The 17,895-nt window shown below is 36.9% G+C and overlaps 1 protein-coding gene and 1 pseudogene across 3 annotated transcripts in view; both read left to right on the forward strand.

Annotated features, from left to right (window-relative positions):
- CEP85L (centrosomal protein 85 like) overlaps positions 1–17,895 on the forward strand; it is a 167,285-nt gene that overhangs the window by 88,862 nt on the left and 60,528 nt on the right. For all 3 annotated transcript variants that reach the window (XM_046005488.1, XM_046005491.1, XM_046005489.1), the window contains exon 5: positions 14,201–14,318. In XM_046005488.1, the coding sequence (XP_045861444.1) occupies positions 14,201–14,318 (118 nt within the window). The remainder of the gene's footprint in view (positions 1–14,200; positions 14,319–17,895) is intronic.
- On the forward strand, positions 1,221–3,490 carry LOC123941539 (annotated as a pseudogene).

Below are 17,895 nucleotides of genomic sequence, written 5' to 3' on the forward strand. Positions count from 1 at the left end.
AATTGGAAAACTACCTTAAAGTGCTAATACTTTAACTAATGTATGTTAGATCTGAAGATGCAAAAACTATGAACATCATGAATGTTTAAAATTAAATGACTTACAGGTAAACATTTTAGAAATTTTGGGGGACAGGCCAAAAATTTTGCATTTTTGAGTACTGAGGCTTTGAGAAAAATTTTTTTATACTTAATAGTCTCCTGATTATTTTGAGCAATAAATGTTAATATTACTTAATTATATTATCCTTGATGTATATTGGTTCTACATAATTTATGTATACTTTAGGGATAGTTAAACTTGTGTATCATGGTAATGGGGAAATCATTTAAAGAGGTATTTTTTTCTTAATGCTAATTATTGCTTATTTTCATATGCTTATATGGGATAAGATAGTAGACATTTTAGCATTAAAATTAAATCTTAATTCAAACATTTAAATATGTTTAATAAGAGTCAAAATTTTGAAAGATTTTGTTTAAATATTTACTAGTATTAAGCAGGACCTACTGGAGTAGCACTTGGGTGGCTCAGTCGGTTAAGCTTCTGCCTTGCTCAGGTTGTGATTCCAGGGTCGTGGGATAGAGCCCAGCATTGAGCTCCCTGCTAAGTGGGGAGCCTGCTTCTTCCTCTCCCACTCCCCCACTTGTGTTCACTCTCTTGCTTTCTCTCTCTCTGTCAAATAAATAAAATCTTAAAAAACAAACAAACAAAACCCTTCGTGAGAGGCAGGGCAGGGGCAGGGAGTTCTTCATGCTCACCTGGGAGGAGAGACCACTACTTTGTGAAGTAGAAGCCTTCTTATTTCTGTACTTAATAAATCTTTTCCCCTTTCCCTAAGTGGCTTGCCCTTGAATTCTTTCTCCCCCAAAATTAAGAACCCTCCTGGCAATGGGCCTGAGGCCCTCCCTCTTAAGGCTCTGCCTCTCTGGCATCACTTGCATACTTGATAAATGAATGAAGATTCTGGAAGATACGTGATTGATTTTATGAAAAAGCTATTTAAAAATATTAGCTATTTCGCAATGAAGAGATGGGACGATGGAAGCAGGTCACAGAAGCGATGTTGCTGGAGGAGGGGGGTCATGAGCCAAGGAATGTGGGTGGCCTCTTACAGTTGGAATAGGCAAGGAAATGGATTCACCCCTACAGCCTCCAGAAAAGAATGTAACCCTGCCAATACCTTGATGTTATCCGTGAGACCCATGTTGCATTTCTAATTTACGGAACTTCTGACTAAGGACATGACTGGAAAGAAAGATGTGTACCGAGGCCCAGTCATCAGGGCTCTCTGCAGAATCACTAATGGAATAAAGTTGCAGGCCATTATGGATAAAGTCTCCAGCGTATTCAGCTCCGCACTGGTGTCTTCCTTACATACAATGAAGATAAGCCATGATGTGGTTAAGCGCTGGGTCAACAAAGCCCAAGAAGCCGCTTCCAGCGACAACATTATGGTCCTGTACCATGCATTGGGAGTCCAGTATCACCTCGAAAAGAACGATCGCCTTGCTGTTTTTAAGATGTTGAATAAATTTACTAAATCCAGTCTCAAATCACAGTTTGCTTACTGCATGCTGATCCGAATTGCCAGTCGCTTACTAAAAGAAAATGAAGAGGGCCATGAAAGTCCACTCTTTGATTTTATTGAGAGCTGCTTGTGAAATAAACATGAAATGGTTATTTATGAAGCTACATCAGCTATCTTCCATCTTCCTAACTGTACTGCAAGGGAGTTGGCACCTGCCATTTCAATTCTTCAACTTTACTGTAGCTCTCCTAAGCCAGCTTTGAGATACGCAGCTGTGAGGACCTTGAACAAGGTGGCAATGAAGCACCCCTCTGCTGTTATTGCCTGCAGTCTGGACTTAGAAAACTTGATCACAGACTCAAACAGAAGCATTGCTAGTCTGGCCATTACTACACTTCTCAAAACAGAGAGTGAGAGCAGTGTGGACAGGCTCATGAAGCAGGTATCTTCTTTTGTGTCTAAAATCTCAGATGAGTTCAGGGTGATGGTTGTGCAGGTAATTTGCACTCTCTGTCAGAAATACCCTCAAGAGCACCGTGTCGTGATGACTTTCCTCTCCAACATGCTCTGAGATGATGGAGGCTTTGAATATAAGTGGGCCGTTGTGGATTGCATAATCAGCATTGTGGAAGAGAACCCTGAGGGTAAAGAAGCAGGTCTAGCCCACCTTTGTGAATTCATTGAGGACTGTGAACACACTGTTCTGGCTACTAAGATTCTGCAGTTGCTGGGCAAAGAGGGCCCAGAACGCCTGTCCCCTCCAAGTGTATCTGCTTTAGTTTTAATAGGGTTGTACTGGAGAATGAGGCTGTCAGAGCTGCTGCTGTGAGTGCTTTGGCTAAATCTGGGCTCAAAATGAGAATCTTCTCCCAAACGTCCTAGTACTCCTACAAAGGTGTATGATGGACATGGACGATGAGGTTTGGGACAGGGCTACTTTCTACTTGAATGTGCTACAGGAGAGGCAGATGGCACTGAATGCTACGTGCATCTTCAGTGGCCTCACCATTTCAGTGCCAGGGATGGAGAAAGCCATCCACCAGTACACATTGGAGCCTTCAGAGAAGCCCTTTGACATGAAGTCTTTTCCTCTTGCTATGACCCGTGTCTTTGAGCAGAAAGCAGAAGTTACACTTGGGGCCACTAAGCCAAAGAAGTTAGTCCTTCCAGGCAAGACATTTTCCAAGAACAATTGGCTGCCATTCCTGAGTTTATGGATCTGGGATCCTTGTTCAAGTCTTCTGAGCCTGTTCAACTTACGGAAGCAGAGACGGAATATTTTGTTCCTTGTATCAAGCACATGTTTACCAATCACATCGTGTTCCAGTTTGACTGCACCAATACTCTTAACGACCAGCTGCTGGAGAAAGGGACTGTGCAGGTGGAGCCGTTGGATTCCTCGAGGTGCTGTGTTGCATCCCAGCCCCCAGCCTCGCTTACAATCAGCCAGGAATATGTTACAGTTTGGTTCACCTGCCTGATAATGATTCCACTGCAGTTGCAGCCACCTTTAGCTGCACCATGAAGTTCACGGTCTGGGACTGCGATCCTGACACTGGGGTTCTGGCTGAGGAGGGCTCTGATGATGGGTACATGCTGGAAGATCTTGAAGTGACTGTGTCTGACCACATCAGAAAGTACTGAAGCTTAATTTGCTGCTGCCTGGCAAGAGGTGGGAGACATATTTGAGAAAGAGGAGAACTTTGCCCTCAGTTCTATGAAAACTCTTGAAGAAGCTATCAACAACATCATCACATTTCTGGGCATGCAGCCTGTGAGAGGTTGGACAATGTACCTGAGAACAAGAATTCCCATTCCCTGTATCTGGCAGGTGTATACAGAGATGGCTATGACTTATTGAGGTCCAGGGTGGCCTTAGCAGATGAAGTGACCATGCAGGTGACTGTCAGAAGCAAAGAGGGAATACCTATAGATGTTATCTTAACTTCTGTTGGATAAATTTTTACTGGGCAAGATGAAGTCGATGCACACTTCACTGTTAGTGGGTTTTTAGGCTAGTGGCATGAATTTCCCAGAGTCATCCTTTTAAAGATTAATGTCTTTGGAGAAGCAAATTAAATACTTGGCCCTGAGCCAGCAGATCAAGCAAATATCTGTCCTCATGCATGTAATTTTTTTTTCCTTTTTTTTTTTAAAATTCACTTGGTCAACTTTGGTATGACAGTACAGCTTTGGGTGATCTTGCAAATCAAATACTATCCTGTACCCCAGCTACTTAAACCTCATTATATTCTTTAATTTAATGTGTATCTGAAAGCTCCGACAATGTTGGAAAGCTTTTATCACAGAGGGGTGGTGGGGGAGGGGAAGACAGAGTCCAATTTTGTCAAAATTCATTTTTATTAATAGAAAATAAACACTTATGGGGCGCCTGGGTGGCTCTGTGGGTTAAAGCCTCTGCCTTCGGCTCAGGTCATGATCCCAGGGTCCTGGGATTGAGCCCCACATTGGGCTCTCTGCTTGGCAGGGAGCCTGCTTCCTCCTCTCTCTCTGCCTGCCTCTCTGCCTACTTGTGATCTCTGTCTGTCAAATAAATAAATAAAATATTTAAAAAAATAAAATGAACACTTATTCCAGTTTCAGTTGTTATACTTGAAATTGCTAATAAATAATTTAAGGGGCGCCTGGGTGGCTTAGTAGGTTAAAGCCTCTGCCTTCAGCTCAGGTGGTGCTCCAAGGGTCCTGGGATTGAGCCCCGCTTAGGGCTCTATGCTCAGCAGGGAGCCTGCTTCCCCCTCTCGCTCTCTGCCTGCTTATGATCTCTGTCAAATAAATAAATAAAATCTTAAAAAAAAATTTTTTAAATAATTTAAAATTTAAAAAAATTAGCTATTTCTAGTACAAGTGAATTTTATATGTGTATTTAGGACCCAATGGATATATATTTTAACCTACAATTTAATTCACTTGAATCATACTTGAAATTAATATGTACATATATCAATACATACTTGAAATTAATACTTTCTTTAAACAGACTGATTCAAAATTTTATTAATATGGATGCATTCTCCCTCAGAATTAATTGGCTTTTATTATTTCTTTGAACACGATTATAATTACCATTCCATTTGGTATAAGTTAATAGGTGTCTTAGTTTATTTGGGCTGCTATAATAAAATACCATAGGCTGGGTGACTTATAAACAACAGAATTTTATTTCTCCCAGATCTGGATAAATCCAAGATCAAAGCACCAGCACATTTTTTATCTGGTGAGGGCCTTCTTCCTGTTTCATAGATGGCTCTTTTCTTGCTGTAACCTCACTCAAAGGGGCAAGGGAGTTCCTTGGGGCCTCTTTTATAAAGACACTAATCCTATTCATGAGGACTCTACCCTCCTGACCTAATCACCTCCCATAGGCCTCTAGCCGCCTTATATCATCACACTGGGCATTAGAATGTAATATATAAATTTGTTGGGGGCACAAATAATCAGTCTATGATAGAAATGTATGTAAGTATCAACATAATCTATTAAAAATATATATTTCCTAACTTCTTATACTGCAGAATAATACTAAGGAAATAATCCAAAATAATTCAAGTTTCTCAGTTTTGCAGTTCTTTATCCGGTCTCATTCATCTATGCAGTGCCCTTCTTATGCCTAGTGTTAGAGCATGAGAATTAAATGGATGAAGGTATGTAAAAGCCCTAATATGGCCTGATGCATAGGCACCATTAGCAAGCAGTGGCCACATATATAACCATTTGTAAATAGTTATTTTTCTGTGCTTGCCTCTCCTCAGTGGACTCTGAGCCCCCTCACAGAAGAGACTTTCTTAAACATTTCATTACTCATAACAGGTATTCAACCAGCATTCACTCAAGAGAAATAGCTTCATTTTAATGGAAAAAAGGTTAAGGTTGCTGGTTAGCCTGTGCTGTTACTGGTAGTAGTAGTAGTTCTGATGGTTTGCACTTTGTGATTGCTTAGCTTTTGCTACTGGATTGATCAGCTAAAATTTAGGGGTAAGTCAGTGCACTTGAGACTGATGCAGAGAGGAAACCGTTATACCTTCTGAAATGACACAGTAAATTATTGCCATTAGTAAATGATACTGGCAGTCTAGGGAGGAATTCTCATTTTGTTATTAGTTGCAATTTGCAGTATATATGTTTCTTCTTCAATGCATATGAAAGTAAAATCTATTGTAATTGTACTAGTAAGCTTTTAAAATCAGTAATGCATTCTTTGGTATAGTGTGGATACTTTTTTATTGAATTCATAATGTCCTTCTAATTCATCTGCTTTATAAGCTAAGATTTTTGATCAGATTTCTCAAAGCAAAGCTGAGATTTACATACCATGGTTACTAAAAATTATTGAAATCCCAGCCTTACGGATTTTGATCAGTTAACATGAGATTTTGTTCATTGCAACTTATGGTACATGCCTTTTACTTTGAGAAGAACTTCATTATGCAAGAGTATTTTCCATCACAGGTGTTGAAGTGAGATTTGATTATCTTTATCAGCCGATTTGAGCATTTAAATACAGTTTCAATAGTTCATTTCTAGGTGAGTTATTTTGGTTGTTTATACCTAGGCATATAGTATTTTAGAATTAGTTTCTAAATCCACAGTTGATCATTGAGCAACATCGGGGTTAGGAATCCTGACCCCCTGCACAGTTGAAAATCCATGTATAACTGTTGACTTCCCAAAACTTAAGTACTAATAGCCTACTGTTGACCTGAAGCCTTACTGATAACATAGTCAATGAATGCTTGCATTGTGTTTTGTATGTATTATATATTGTACTCTTACAGCAAATCAGAGAAAAGAAAATGTTAAGAAAACCATAAGGAAGCAAAAATACATTTCATAGTATTATACTGTATTTATTGGAAAAATCTGCATGTAAGTGAATCTATGCACTTCAAACCTGTGTTGTTCTAAGAACCATGTGTATTCTGTTTCAGTCCCATCTACTGTATTGCAATTCAGTTTTAACACTAAATACCCTTAAGTTAGCATCAGATTCCACAGCTTTAAGGGCACATAGTCCCCAACAAGACTGTGTAACTTCTGATGCCAGTTTGACGGTGACATCTCCAGGTCAACCAGACTTCTAAGCAACTAACTACAAATCTGGCTAGTTCCCAGAATTTTTATTGGAGTTTCATTATGTAGGCATGATTGATCAGATCATTGGCCACATGATTGAACTCAGTCTCCAGCCTCCTTCTTTCCCTGGTGGTTGGACTGACTCAAAGTCACAAGGCTCTAGTTCTGTGGTTGGCTTTCTGGTGAACAGTCCCCATCCTAAAGTTTGTATCTAGGGCCCATGAGTCATCTCTTAGCATAAACACATGTGTCTTTCAGGGAGCTCATGAATAACAAACACTCCCAAGGATTTAGAGTCGCCTTCCCAGGAACCAAGAACAAAGGCCATTTCTTTATTATTCTTCATTATTGATTCTTCATTATTTGCAGAATCTTAACTTTTGTAGATAAATGCATAAGAATCCTTTTAATATACCTTGGGAGTATTTTGAGGCTAATGCACTTAACTTTGTTTGGCAGACCCACCTTTGAAGAAATTGAAAATTCTGACTAGTCCAAGAAAAATTAATACGATCATCCTCTTTCCATCAAATTAAAAAATACAAAGTATATTTAGAAGTACATTTCAAAAAGTAAAGCCCAGGGCCATATTTTGTGTTGTCCCCAAATGGGTGAAAGCTGATTCTGGAAGCTAAGGGTGAGGAGGTAGTTTCTTCAAAAGTGTATTTTATCCCTTGTTTATAGACTAGAAGTAGTTAAAAAATGTGAATGAATGGAATAGGGGAAAAATTTCCAAATGGTTGTAAGTTTTTCCTATTATGTGCCCTCTTTTGAAATAGTTTGGGAAAAAAGAAATACATGGAAAATTAAAAAGAATAAAATCTCATTGGTCTTTCTTTTCCCACCCTAGACCTTTGGCTACCTGTGACTTTATTTCAGCCCCCCCCCCCCTTTTATTTTGGTAATGCATGAGGGATATCTCTTTGATAACAATTTCTGATAAATTATTTAAGATGACTATTGAGCATAATTCATTTGGTGGTAGTATACATAATGGCTTTAAAAGCCATTAATGGTATTAAAACTGACAATGGCAACTTTTTTCATAAACCAAATTTAATTAGAAAAGAAAAGGAACCTTCTCAAAAGGAACCTCCTCTAAACCTATCTCAAAAGATACATGCTATTACTTTTTTGTATTTTCTCAGCTAGAGACTGAATTTGTACATGTTCTTATTTGTTCACTGGGATCAGGGACAGGATCACTGCAGTTCTAGCTAGGTCCAGTATTTCCTTTAGTAATACAAGTTTTGTAGCAGCTCCTTGATTTTTCAGTTTCGATTTAATTTTTTAAACCTGTTTTCTGATTTATAAATGTGATATTTGTTGGGTATTCTACTTGATTCCTTTCTTGTTATGTTGTAGTGACGGTCCCCATTCTGGTCAGGACCTCACCATCTGTTATAGTCAATTCCAGGCAAAAGGAATGGCTGGGACTTGGTGGGTACCCAGAAGCTTCTCCAGCTCTCATCTTTGTTTAATTTTCCCTTCCCTTCCCTTCCCAATAACATATATATACAACATATATATGTCGTGTATATATATATATATATATGACATTTTTCTTTATCCATTTATCGGTAGATGGACATTTAGTTTATTTTCATCTTTTTTCTACTGTGAAAGTCACCTTTGTTTGTAAAAGATATTTTTGGCTGATATGTACTTCCGACTGGCAATTATTTTCTTTCAGCACTCTGAAGATACTATTCCCTTGTCTCTGGTTTCTCTTAAAAAGTCATCCACAAGTCTTATTGCTGCCAGATTAAATGCACTCTTATATTATTTTTTGGATTTAGTCATTTTTTCCATTTGTTCTCAGCAGTTTTTCTATAATGGGCCTACGTATGGTTTTCATCTTATTTGGTATTCTTGGGGATTGAAGTACTTCTTGATTTCAGTTTGATGTTTTTCATCAGTTTTGGAAAATTCTTGGTCTTTATCTCTTCTAATATTGTATTTCTCTTTCATTAAAGGAATAGTTAATGTAAAAGAGAACAAAGGAAATAATAAAACTAAGGGCAGAAATTAATCAAATGGATAAATCTCTGGTTCTGCGAATTAAGGAAAAAGAGAAAGACTCAATATTAGGAATAAAAAGTGATGTAATTATAGAAATTATAGAATTATAGAAAGTAGTTTTAAATCATTGGTATAAACGTATATCAATAAATCTGAACACATAAAAGAAAATGAATAATTTTAAAGGAATAACAGTTGACTCAAAAAGGAATGGAAAACTTGCATAAGTGTTCAAGAAATATAAGATGACGTTAACTAGACTTATTGAGGAAGTCATTTCATAATATATACACATCAGTATGTTATATACAATCATTGTTAAACACCTGAACCTAATACAATGTTATATGTCAATTATACTTCACTTAAGAAAAAATAATCAGCAATCATAAGTCTTCTAGATCCAAATTGGTTTTAGGAGTAAGCTTTGAAGAACTCCATCATTTTATTTATTTATTTATTTTTTAAAGGCTTTATTTATTTATTTGACAGACAGTCACAAGTAGGCAGACAGGCAAGCAGAGGGAGAGGGGGAAACAGGCTCCCTGCTGAGCAGAGGGCCTGATGTGGGGCTCCATCCCAGGACCCTGAGATCATGACCAGAGCCGAAGGCAGAGGCTTTTTAACCCACTGAGCCACCCAGGAGCCCCTGTATCATTTAGAGTTTTGTTTTTTGTTTTTGTAGCTAGCATGTAGTTGAATCTTTCTTTTTATCCATTCTGAGAGTGTCTGCTTTTTAATTGGGCTATTTAGACCATTTACATTTTGTGATTATTGATACGTTTAATTTTAAATCTCCTGTCTTGCTGTTTGTTTTCTAATTGTCCTATCTGTGTTGTTCCCCTTTTTTCCTCTTGAATTGGTTGAATATTTTTTTAATTCCCTTTATGTCCTTTGTTGGCTTTATTAGCTATAACTCTTTATTGAGTTATAATAGTGGTTGCTGTAGAGTTTATGATATACATCTTTTTTTTTAAGATTTTATTTATTTGTTTGTTTGTTTGTTTGTTAGAGAGAGAGAGAGAGAGAGGGAGGGAGCATGAGTGAACACAAACAGGGGGAGTGGCAGGCAGAGGAGAAGCAGTCTCCCCACAGAGCATGTAGCCCGATGTGGGACTCAATCCCAGGATCCTGGGATCATGACCAGAGCAGACACTTAACTGACTGTGTAATATACATCTTTAAAGTGCAGTAGCCTACCTTTAAGCAGTACTAAATTACTATACTGCTACATATACAATGTAAGAGTCTTATGAAAATATACTTCTAGTTTTCCTCTCCCAGTCTGTGAGCTATTTTGTCATACATTTTACTTCTACACTCTATATACCCCACAGTACTTTATGGCTTTGTTGGTTTGTTTGCTTTACACAGTCCATTGTCTTTTAAAGAGATTTAAATAATAAGAATGGTAATGTATTTGCTCATGTAGTTGTCATTTTGGGTGCTCTTCTTCCTTTTGTGTAGGTCCATGTTTTCATTTGGTATTTTCCTTTTGCCTGGAGGTGTTCCTGTATCATTTCTTGTAGTTGAAGTTGCTGTGATAGATTCTTTCAGCTTTTAAGTTTTTAAAAAAGCCTGTTTTTCAAATAACATGGAGGACATGGGGAGATGGTGAGGAGAAGGGAGTTGAGGGAAATTGGAAGGGGAGATGAACCATGAGAGACTATGGACTCTGAAAAACAACCTGAGGGTTTTAAAGGGGCGGGGGGTGGGAGGTTGGGGGAACCAGGTGGTGGGTAATAGGGAGGGCACGTTTTGCATGGAGCACTGGGTGTGGTGCAAAAACAATGAATACTGTTAAAAGCTGAAAAGAAATTAAAAAAAAAATTTTTTTTAATCAGTTAAAAAACAACCTGTTTTTACCTCTGTCTTTGATACTTTTGTTAGATGAATGATTCTAGGTTGATAGTTCTTATTTTGCTTCAAGTTTACCTTGGGTAAAAAAATTCTCTAGATTGATAGCTTTTAAATTTTAATACTTTAATGTAATACTTTAAAGTACTTTACTGTCTTCTTTGCATTGTTTCAGATGAGACATCTGCTATTTTGTTTAGCTTTGTCTCCCTGAATAAATTTATCCTTTGTTCTCTGACTACTTTTAGGATTTTCTCTTTATCACTGATGTTAAGCTATTTGATTTAGATGATCCTTGGTTTAGTTTTCTTTTTTTTTTTTTTTTTTTAAAGATTTATTTATTTGACAGATAGAGATTACAAGTAGGCAGAGAGGCAGAGAGAGAGAGAGAGGGGAGGAAGCAGGCTCCCAGCCAAGCAGAGAGCCCGACGCGGAGCTTGATCCCAGGACCCTGGGATCACGACCCGAGCCGAAGGCAGAGGCTTTAACCCGCTGAGCCACCCAGGTGCCCCTGGTTTAGTTTTCTTCATGTTACTTGCGCTTGGGGTTTTCTCATCTTCTTAGATCTATGGGTATATAGTTCTCATTAAGTTTGGAAACATTGGCCAGTTTTCTACAAAATATTTTTCTCGTCCCTCCCCCCCACTTTAGGGATTCTAATTACAGTATGTTCAGTCTCTTAAATCCCACAGCTCACTGATGCACTTGAGTTTTTTTCTATTTGTCTTTTTTTCTCTATTTCTTTTTGGATAGTTTTTATTGCTGTCTTCGAATTTACTAATCTTCTCCTGCAAATTGTAATCTGCTTTTAATCCCATTCAGGATAATACTTTTTTTTCTTTTTTTTTTTTTTAAGATTTTATTTATTTGACAGAGAGAGAGATCACAAATAAGCAGAGAGGCAGGCAGAGAGAGGGGGAAGCAGGCTCCCTGCTGAGCAGAGAGCCCAGTGTGGGGCTCGATACCAGGACCCTGGGATCATGACCCGAGCCAAAGGCAGAGGCTTTAACCCACTGAACCACTCAGGCACCCCTATTTATGTTTTCTATGTCTTTATTTAACATAATTAATCTAGTTTTTTGAACATATAAAAACAGTTCTAATAACCAATTTAGACTCTTTGTCTAGTAATTCTGTCATCTGTGTCAATTCTGGTTCACTTTCAGTTGACTAGTTTTTCTTTTCTTTTTTCTTTTCCTGCTTTGCATGCCTGGTAATTTTTGATGCAGTACCAGACATTACGAATTTTAGCTTTTTTTGCATGTCACATATTTTTATATTTCTGAACTTTGTTCTGCAGTCACAATTGACCTTTGTTGAAAATTGCTGCTAAATGATGCCCTGTGAATTAGGAAGTTTTCCACATGGCATTTGAAAACAGGCACAATTCTAGGCCCCAAGTAAGCAAGCCTCAGGTGCTGTTCCTTCTAATCTTTTTGGTTGACCATCATCCCTGCACATGTGCACTTTAAGTAGTTTTCCTCATGTGTTTATTTATTATCACTCCAAATAGTGATATATATAGTGATATATACTGAATAGTCAGGATGACTGCACTGTGAACTCTAGTTGTCTTCATTTTTCCAGTATCCCAGCTTTGTCCTTTCAGCTCAGAGAGGGCTCTTTACCTATGTTGGGTGGGACCTGAAGCAGTAGGCTCTAGCAGTCATTCAGCTCACCTCATTTGTTGCCCATCTCCCAGAAGTCTCTGTTCCTAAATAACCAACGTCCAGAGTTTTGAGAGTTGTTGTTTCCTGTATTTTGTTCTGTTTCGTAGTTGTGTCAGGCAGAAGAGCACAACTGGTTTCTGTTACTCTGTATTGGCCAGAAGAGGACATTTAGTTTTCTTTTGTAAAGCTTTAAATCTTTGAAGTGTTATGACTAATCTCTCCTAATTCATCTGTTAACTATTTGAGGTTTTCTATATGAATTTTCTTAAAGGATGGTGTACATAAAACATTAAGTGGCTCTGAGTAGAATAAGCTTTTTGATACAGTCTGAAACATACAACTAACTTGCTCCAAAAGTTACTTGTAAGTAATTTTAGTAAATACCAAGTTATTTGTTTACCCATGTAATTTTTCTTTTTTTTTTTTAAAGATTTTATTTACTTATTTGACAGAGATCACAAGTAGGGAGAGAGGCAGGCAGAGAGAGAGAGAGGAGGAAGCAGGCTCCCTGCCAAGCAGAGAGCCCGATGCGGGGCTCGATCCCAGGACCCTGGGATCATGACCTGAGCGAAAGGCAGAGCCTTTAACCCACTGAGCCACACAGGCGTCCCCCATGTACTTTTTCTTAAAAGCTCTTTCTTCCTCATAATCTTATTATGAGACTAGTTATTAAAGATGAGCTCTTAACCTGATGCCTGGTACCTAACAGTTTTCAAATACAGTTGACCCTGAACAACCCAGGTTTGAACTACATGGGTCCACTTACACATGGATTTTTTCCAACAAATGCAGTACTATAAGTGTATTTTCTGTTCCTTATGATTTTCTTAATAACATTTTCTCTAGCTTTATTGTAAGAATATAGTATTTAATACATAAAGTATACAAAAGTTGTGTTAGTCAACTGTTCACATTACTAGTAGGGCTTCCAGTAAACAATAGGTTATTTGTAGTTAAATTGGAGGAGTCAAATATTATATGCAGATTTTCAACTGTGTGGCAGTGCAGGAGGTCAGGGGTCAGTGCCTGTAAACCCCACCCCACACTGTTGAAATGTCAGCTGTATAAAGGATGTATAAACAGAGAAGTTAAATAACTTGATTAAAGTAAGCAGTAAGCTGTTGAATAAAGATTTGAACTGCATGGTATCTGTTTCCAACACAAAGTTATGTTAAAGTGAAATGTCTAACTATCATATGATCTCCCTGATATGAGGAAGTGGAGATGCAATGTGGGGGGCTTGGGGGTTAGGAAAGAATAAATGAAACAAGATGGGATAGGGAGGGAGACAAACCATCAGAGACTCTTAATGTCACAAAACAAACTGAGAGTTGCTGGGGGGAAGGGGGTGGGGAGAGGGGAGTGGTATGTGCCTTGGTGAGTGCTGTGAAGTGTGTAAACCTGGCAATTCACCTGGGGCTAAAAACACATTATATGTTTATAAAAAAAATTAAAAGATTTAAAAAAAAGTGAAATGTCTAAGCTGTCCAAATCTAAATCTGTCACCAAGTGAATTCTCTGTCATTGGTGATGCCTATGTGTAGCCTGTGTAACCTAGGATGATGTTGAGAAGATACAGGCACAGAATAGCAGTTGGGCAAGATGATGTTTATGAAAATACCTTTCATTTCTGACAGTGAGATTCTGAGTAATGTCAGTGTTAAATGGAATTTATATGAATGAAAATAATGGTTTTTAAGGTAAAGGAATTCCAAACTGAGGACATAACATTTATTATATTAGGTAACAAGAAGAAAGCAAGCAAAATGTGACTTTGTTATTATGTAAGAAGAGTATTCTACTAAGATTATATTTTATAAAATGCCAGAAGTATTCTACATTATAAATAAACTTCTTCTGTGGTCCACAGCTCATAGCTGTGGTTTTGAAAAATTCCCTATTATGAATTTTAAGGTTGATAATACTTTTAATTCTTACATCAAACTATTAGAAAACTTAAAATTCTGCTTTTATTACTCTCTTAGAAAAGCATATTCTTTATAATGTCACCTCAATTTATGTTTTGCAGGCAGAAACAACAAATTACGCACCTACATGAGAGGATAAGGGATAATGAATTACGGGCACAACATGCCATGTTGGGACATTATGTAAACTGCGAAGATTCTTATGTGACTGGTTTGCAGGTATGATATAGAGAATTTTGTAGTTGTTGTTTTATTAGTAAAGCATGTGTTAATTATATAATTAGCTTGTAAGATAAGGATCCCTTTTAATTAATCCATTCACACGGTTCAAATTTATATACATAATAAAAGATGTCCAAGAACTGTTTTCCAGATGTCCAATTTATATTCCCTCCCCACACACATAAGGAATTACTGTTACCAGTTTCTAATATATCTTTCCAGAATTAATGTATGTTATTAGCAGATATAAATGTATTTTTCCCTATCTTCACAGAAAGAATCAAGACATATACATTATTCAGTGCTTTGCTTTTTCCCTTTACATTACGTTAAATTATTTAAAATACAGTGATTAAAAAAGCAAAAACAGACTCATAAATACAGAGAACAAACTGATGGTTGCCTAGGGGAATGGGCAGAATGGGTGAAGGGGAGTGGAGGTACAGGCTTCCTGTTATGGAGTGAATAAGTCATGGGAGATAAAAGGTACAGGGTAGGGAATCTAGTCAGTGGTATTGTAATAGTGTTGTATGATGACCAATGGCAGCTACACATGTGAGCACAGTATAACATACAGGCTTGTTGAGTCACAGTTTTGTACACCTGAAACTAATGTAGTGTGAGTCAACTGTAATTCAGTTAAACAAATACAGTAATTATTTCTATATCTTTACAAGGATAACATCCCTTTCTTTTCTTTTATAGCTGATTGATTTCCTGTTGTGTGGAGATAGCATAATTTATTCATCTTATCCCTACTAGTCAGAATTTAAGTTGTTTCTAATTTGGGGCTACTGTAAATAATGTGAAGAACAACCTTTTGAAAATACTGTTTTGCTCATATGCAAGTATTTTTGTAAGTTAAATTCTCAAGTGAAATTTATAGTTGTTGTATGAGTTAGTCATTTTTATTGATATTATCAAATTGCTACTGTGTTATCAAACTGTGAGATGTTTACCCTTCTCTTATGTAAGGTAGGGTAGGGAGTTCTCACCATGGTTTTTTAAAAAATTTAAGATTGTGTAAGATACATATAAAATCTACCATCTTAACCATTTTTCCCCGTCTTAACCATTTTTAAATATATAGTTCAGGGGTGTCAGATACATTTACAGTATTGTGCAACCATCAGTACCATCCATTTCCATACCTCTTTGTGTCTTATAAAATTAAAACTTTGTACCCATTAAACAATAACTCCCCACTCACCTTCCCAACCCCTGGCAATACTGTTTTACTTTCATTCTCCATGATTTTGATTACTCTAAAATCTTATTTTAAATAAATCATACAGTATTTGTCTTTTTGTGACTGAATTTTTCACTTAACATAGTTTCCTCAAGGTTCATCCGTGCCATAGTGTGTCGGAATTTTCTTCCTTTTTAAGGCTGAATAATATTCCATTATAGCCACGTTTTGTTTTATTCATTCCTTTCTTGACAGGCACTTTGTTCGCATCCACATTTTTTAAAGATTTTTTTATTTATTTGAAAGAGACCATGAGCATAAGCAGGGGAAAGGGCCGAGGGAAAGGGAAGAGCAGACTCCCCTCTGACTGGGGAGCCCAGTGCAGGGACCGATCCCAGGACCCCGAGATCATGACCTGAACCAAGGCAGATGCCTAGACCCTGGGCACCACCCAGGTGCCCCTGTTTGCTTCTACATATTAGCTGTAGTGAAAAATGCTGTTGTGGACATTTTTAATATTTATTTGAATATGGATATATAAATATCTCTTGCAGACCCTGCTTCCCTTTTTTTTTTTTTTAAGATTTTTTTTTTTATTTGTTTATTTGACAGAGAGAGATCACTCAGGACCCTGAGATCATGACCTGAGCCGAAGGCAGTGGCCTAAACCACTGAGCCACCCAGGCGCCCCCAGACCCTGCTTTCAATTTTTGGAATAAATATCAAAAAGTGGAATTGCTGGATCATATAGTAATTCTATTTTTAATTTTTTGAGGAAGAACCTTACTGTTTTCCACAGTGGCTGTACCATTTTGGATTTCCACCAATAGTGTACAAGGGTTCTAGTTTCTCCACATTGTCACCAATACTTGTTACTTTTAGATTTTTGATAGTAGCCATCCCAGGGGATATGAGGTGGCATTTCATTGTAGTTTTGGTTTGCATTTTCTTAATGATTAATGATATGAACATCTTTTTATGGCTTATTGGCTATTTGTATAACTTCTTAAAGAAAATGTCTTTTCCAAGTTCTTTGCCCATTTTTGAATTGGTTACTTGTTTTTTGTTGTTGAGTTTTAAAAATTCTATCTATATTCTAGATAGTAATCCTTTATTAAATATATGATTTGCAAGTATTTTTTCCCATTCTAATGATTGTTTTCTCTGTTGGTAGTGTCTTTTCATGCACAAAATTCTTAATGTTTCAAGTCCAGTTTGTTCACTTTTTCTTTTATTGCCTGTGCCTTTGGTGTCATAGCCAAGAACTCATTGACAAATTCAATGTCTTGAAGTTTTTGCCACATGTTTCCTTCGAGGAGTTTTATAGTTTTAGGTCTTATGTTTAGGTCTTTGATCTGTTTTCAGTGAATTTTTCTATTTGTTATTAGGTAAGGGTTCAGCTTCATTTTTCTGCATGTGGATAATCCTGTTTTCCCAGCAGCATTTGTGGAAGAGACTTCCACATTGAATGGTCTTGGAACCTTGTTAAAAATCATTTGACCAGGTATGCCAGGATTTATTTCTGGACTCTGGACTCCATTCCATTGATCTATATGTGTCTTTCGTTATTCAGTACCACACTGTTTTGAAATCCAGAAGTATGAGTTCCCCAGTTTTGTTCTCTTTTTTAAGATTGTTTAAGCTGTTTGTGGTCCACTGAGATTCTATATGAATTTTATGTTTTTCTCTTTCTTAAAAAAAAGTGTGATTTTGATAGGGATTGCAGTAGATAATTTTGACTAATATTAACATCTTAACAATACTAAGAACATGGGATGTTTTTCCATTTATTTATGTCTTCATTTTCTTTCAGCAGTATTTTGTCATTTTTATTATTCACATCTTTTATCTCCTTGGTTAATTCCTAAGTATTTTATTCTTTTTGATACTTTTGTAAATAGGATTGTTTTCATTATTTCTTTTCCAGAGTGTTCGTTGTTAGTACATTGAAATACAACAAATTTTTGTCTGTTGATTTTGTATCCTAATACTTCATTGAATTTATTCAGTAGCTCTAACAGGCTTTTTGTGGAATTTTTGGGATTTTCTACATATAGGATTGTATCACCTGAACAGATGATTTCATGTCTTCCTTTCCAATTTAGATGTCTTGTATTTCTTTTCTTTGCCTAATTGCTCTGGCTATAACTTCCAATATTTTGTTGAATAGAAGTGGTAAAAATGGGTATCCTTGCCTAATTCCTGATCTTAGAGAAAAAGTTTCAGTCTTTCACCATTGAGTGTAATCTTTGCTGTGGGTTTTTTTCTGTATAGCATTATTATTGTGAGATAGTTTCCTTCTGTTCCTAGTTTTTTGTGTTTTAATCACCAAAGGATGTTGAATTTTGTCATATACTTTCAACATCACTTGAGATGATTGTGGGG

This window comes from Meles meles, chromosome 5, assembly GCF_922984935.1.
Source record: "Meles meles chromosome 5, mMelMel3.1 paternal haplotype, whole genome shotgun sequence".
Classification (NCBI taxonomy): domain Eukaryota; kingdom Metazoa; phylum Chordata; class Mammalia; order Carnivora; family Mustelidae; genus Meles; species Meles meles.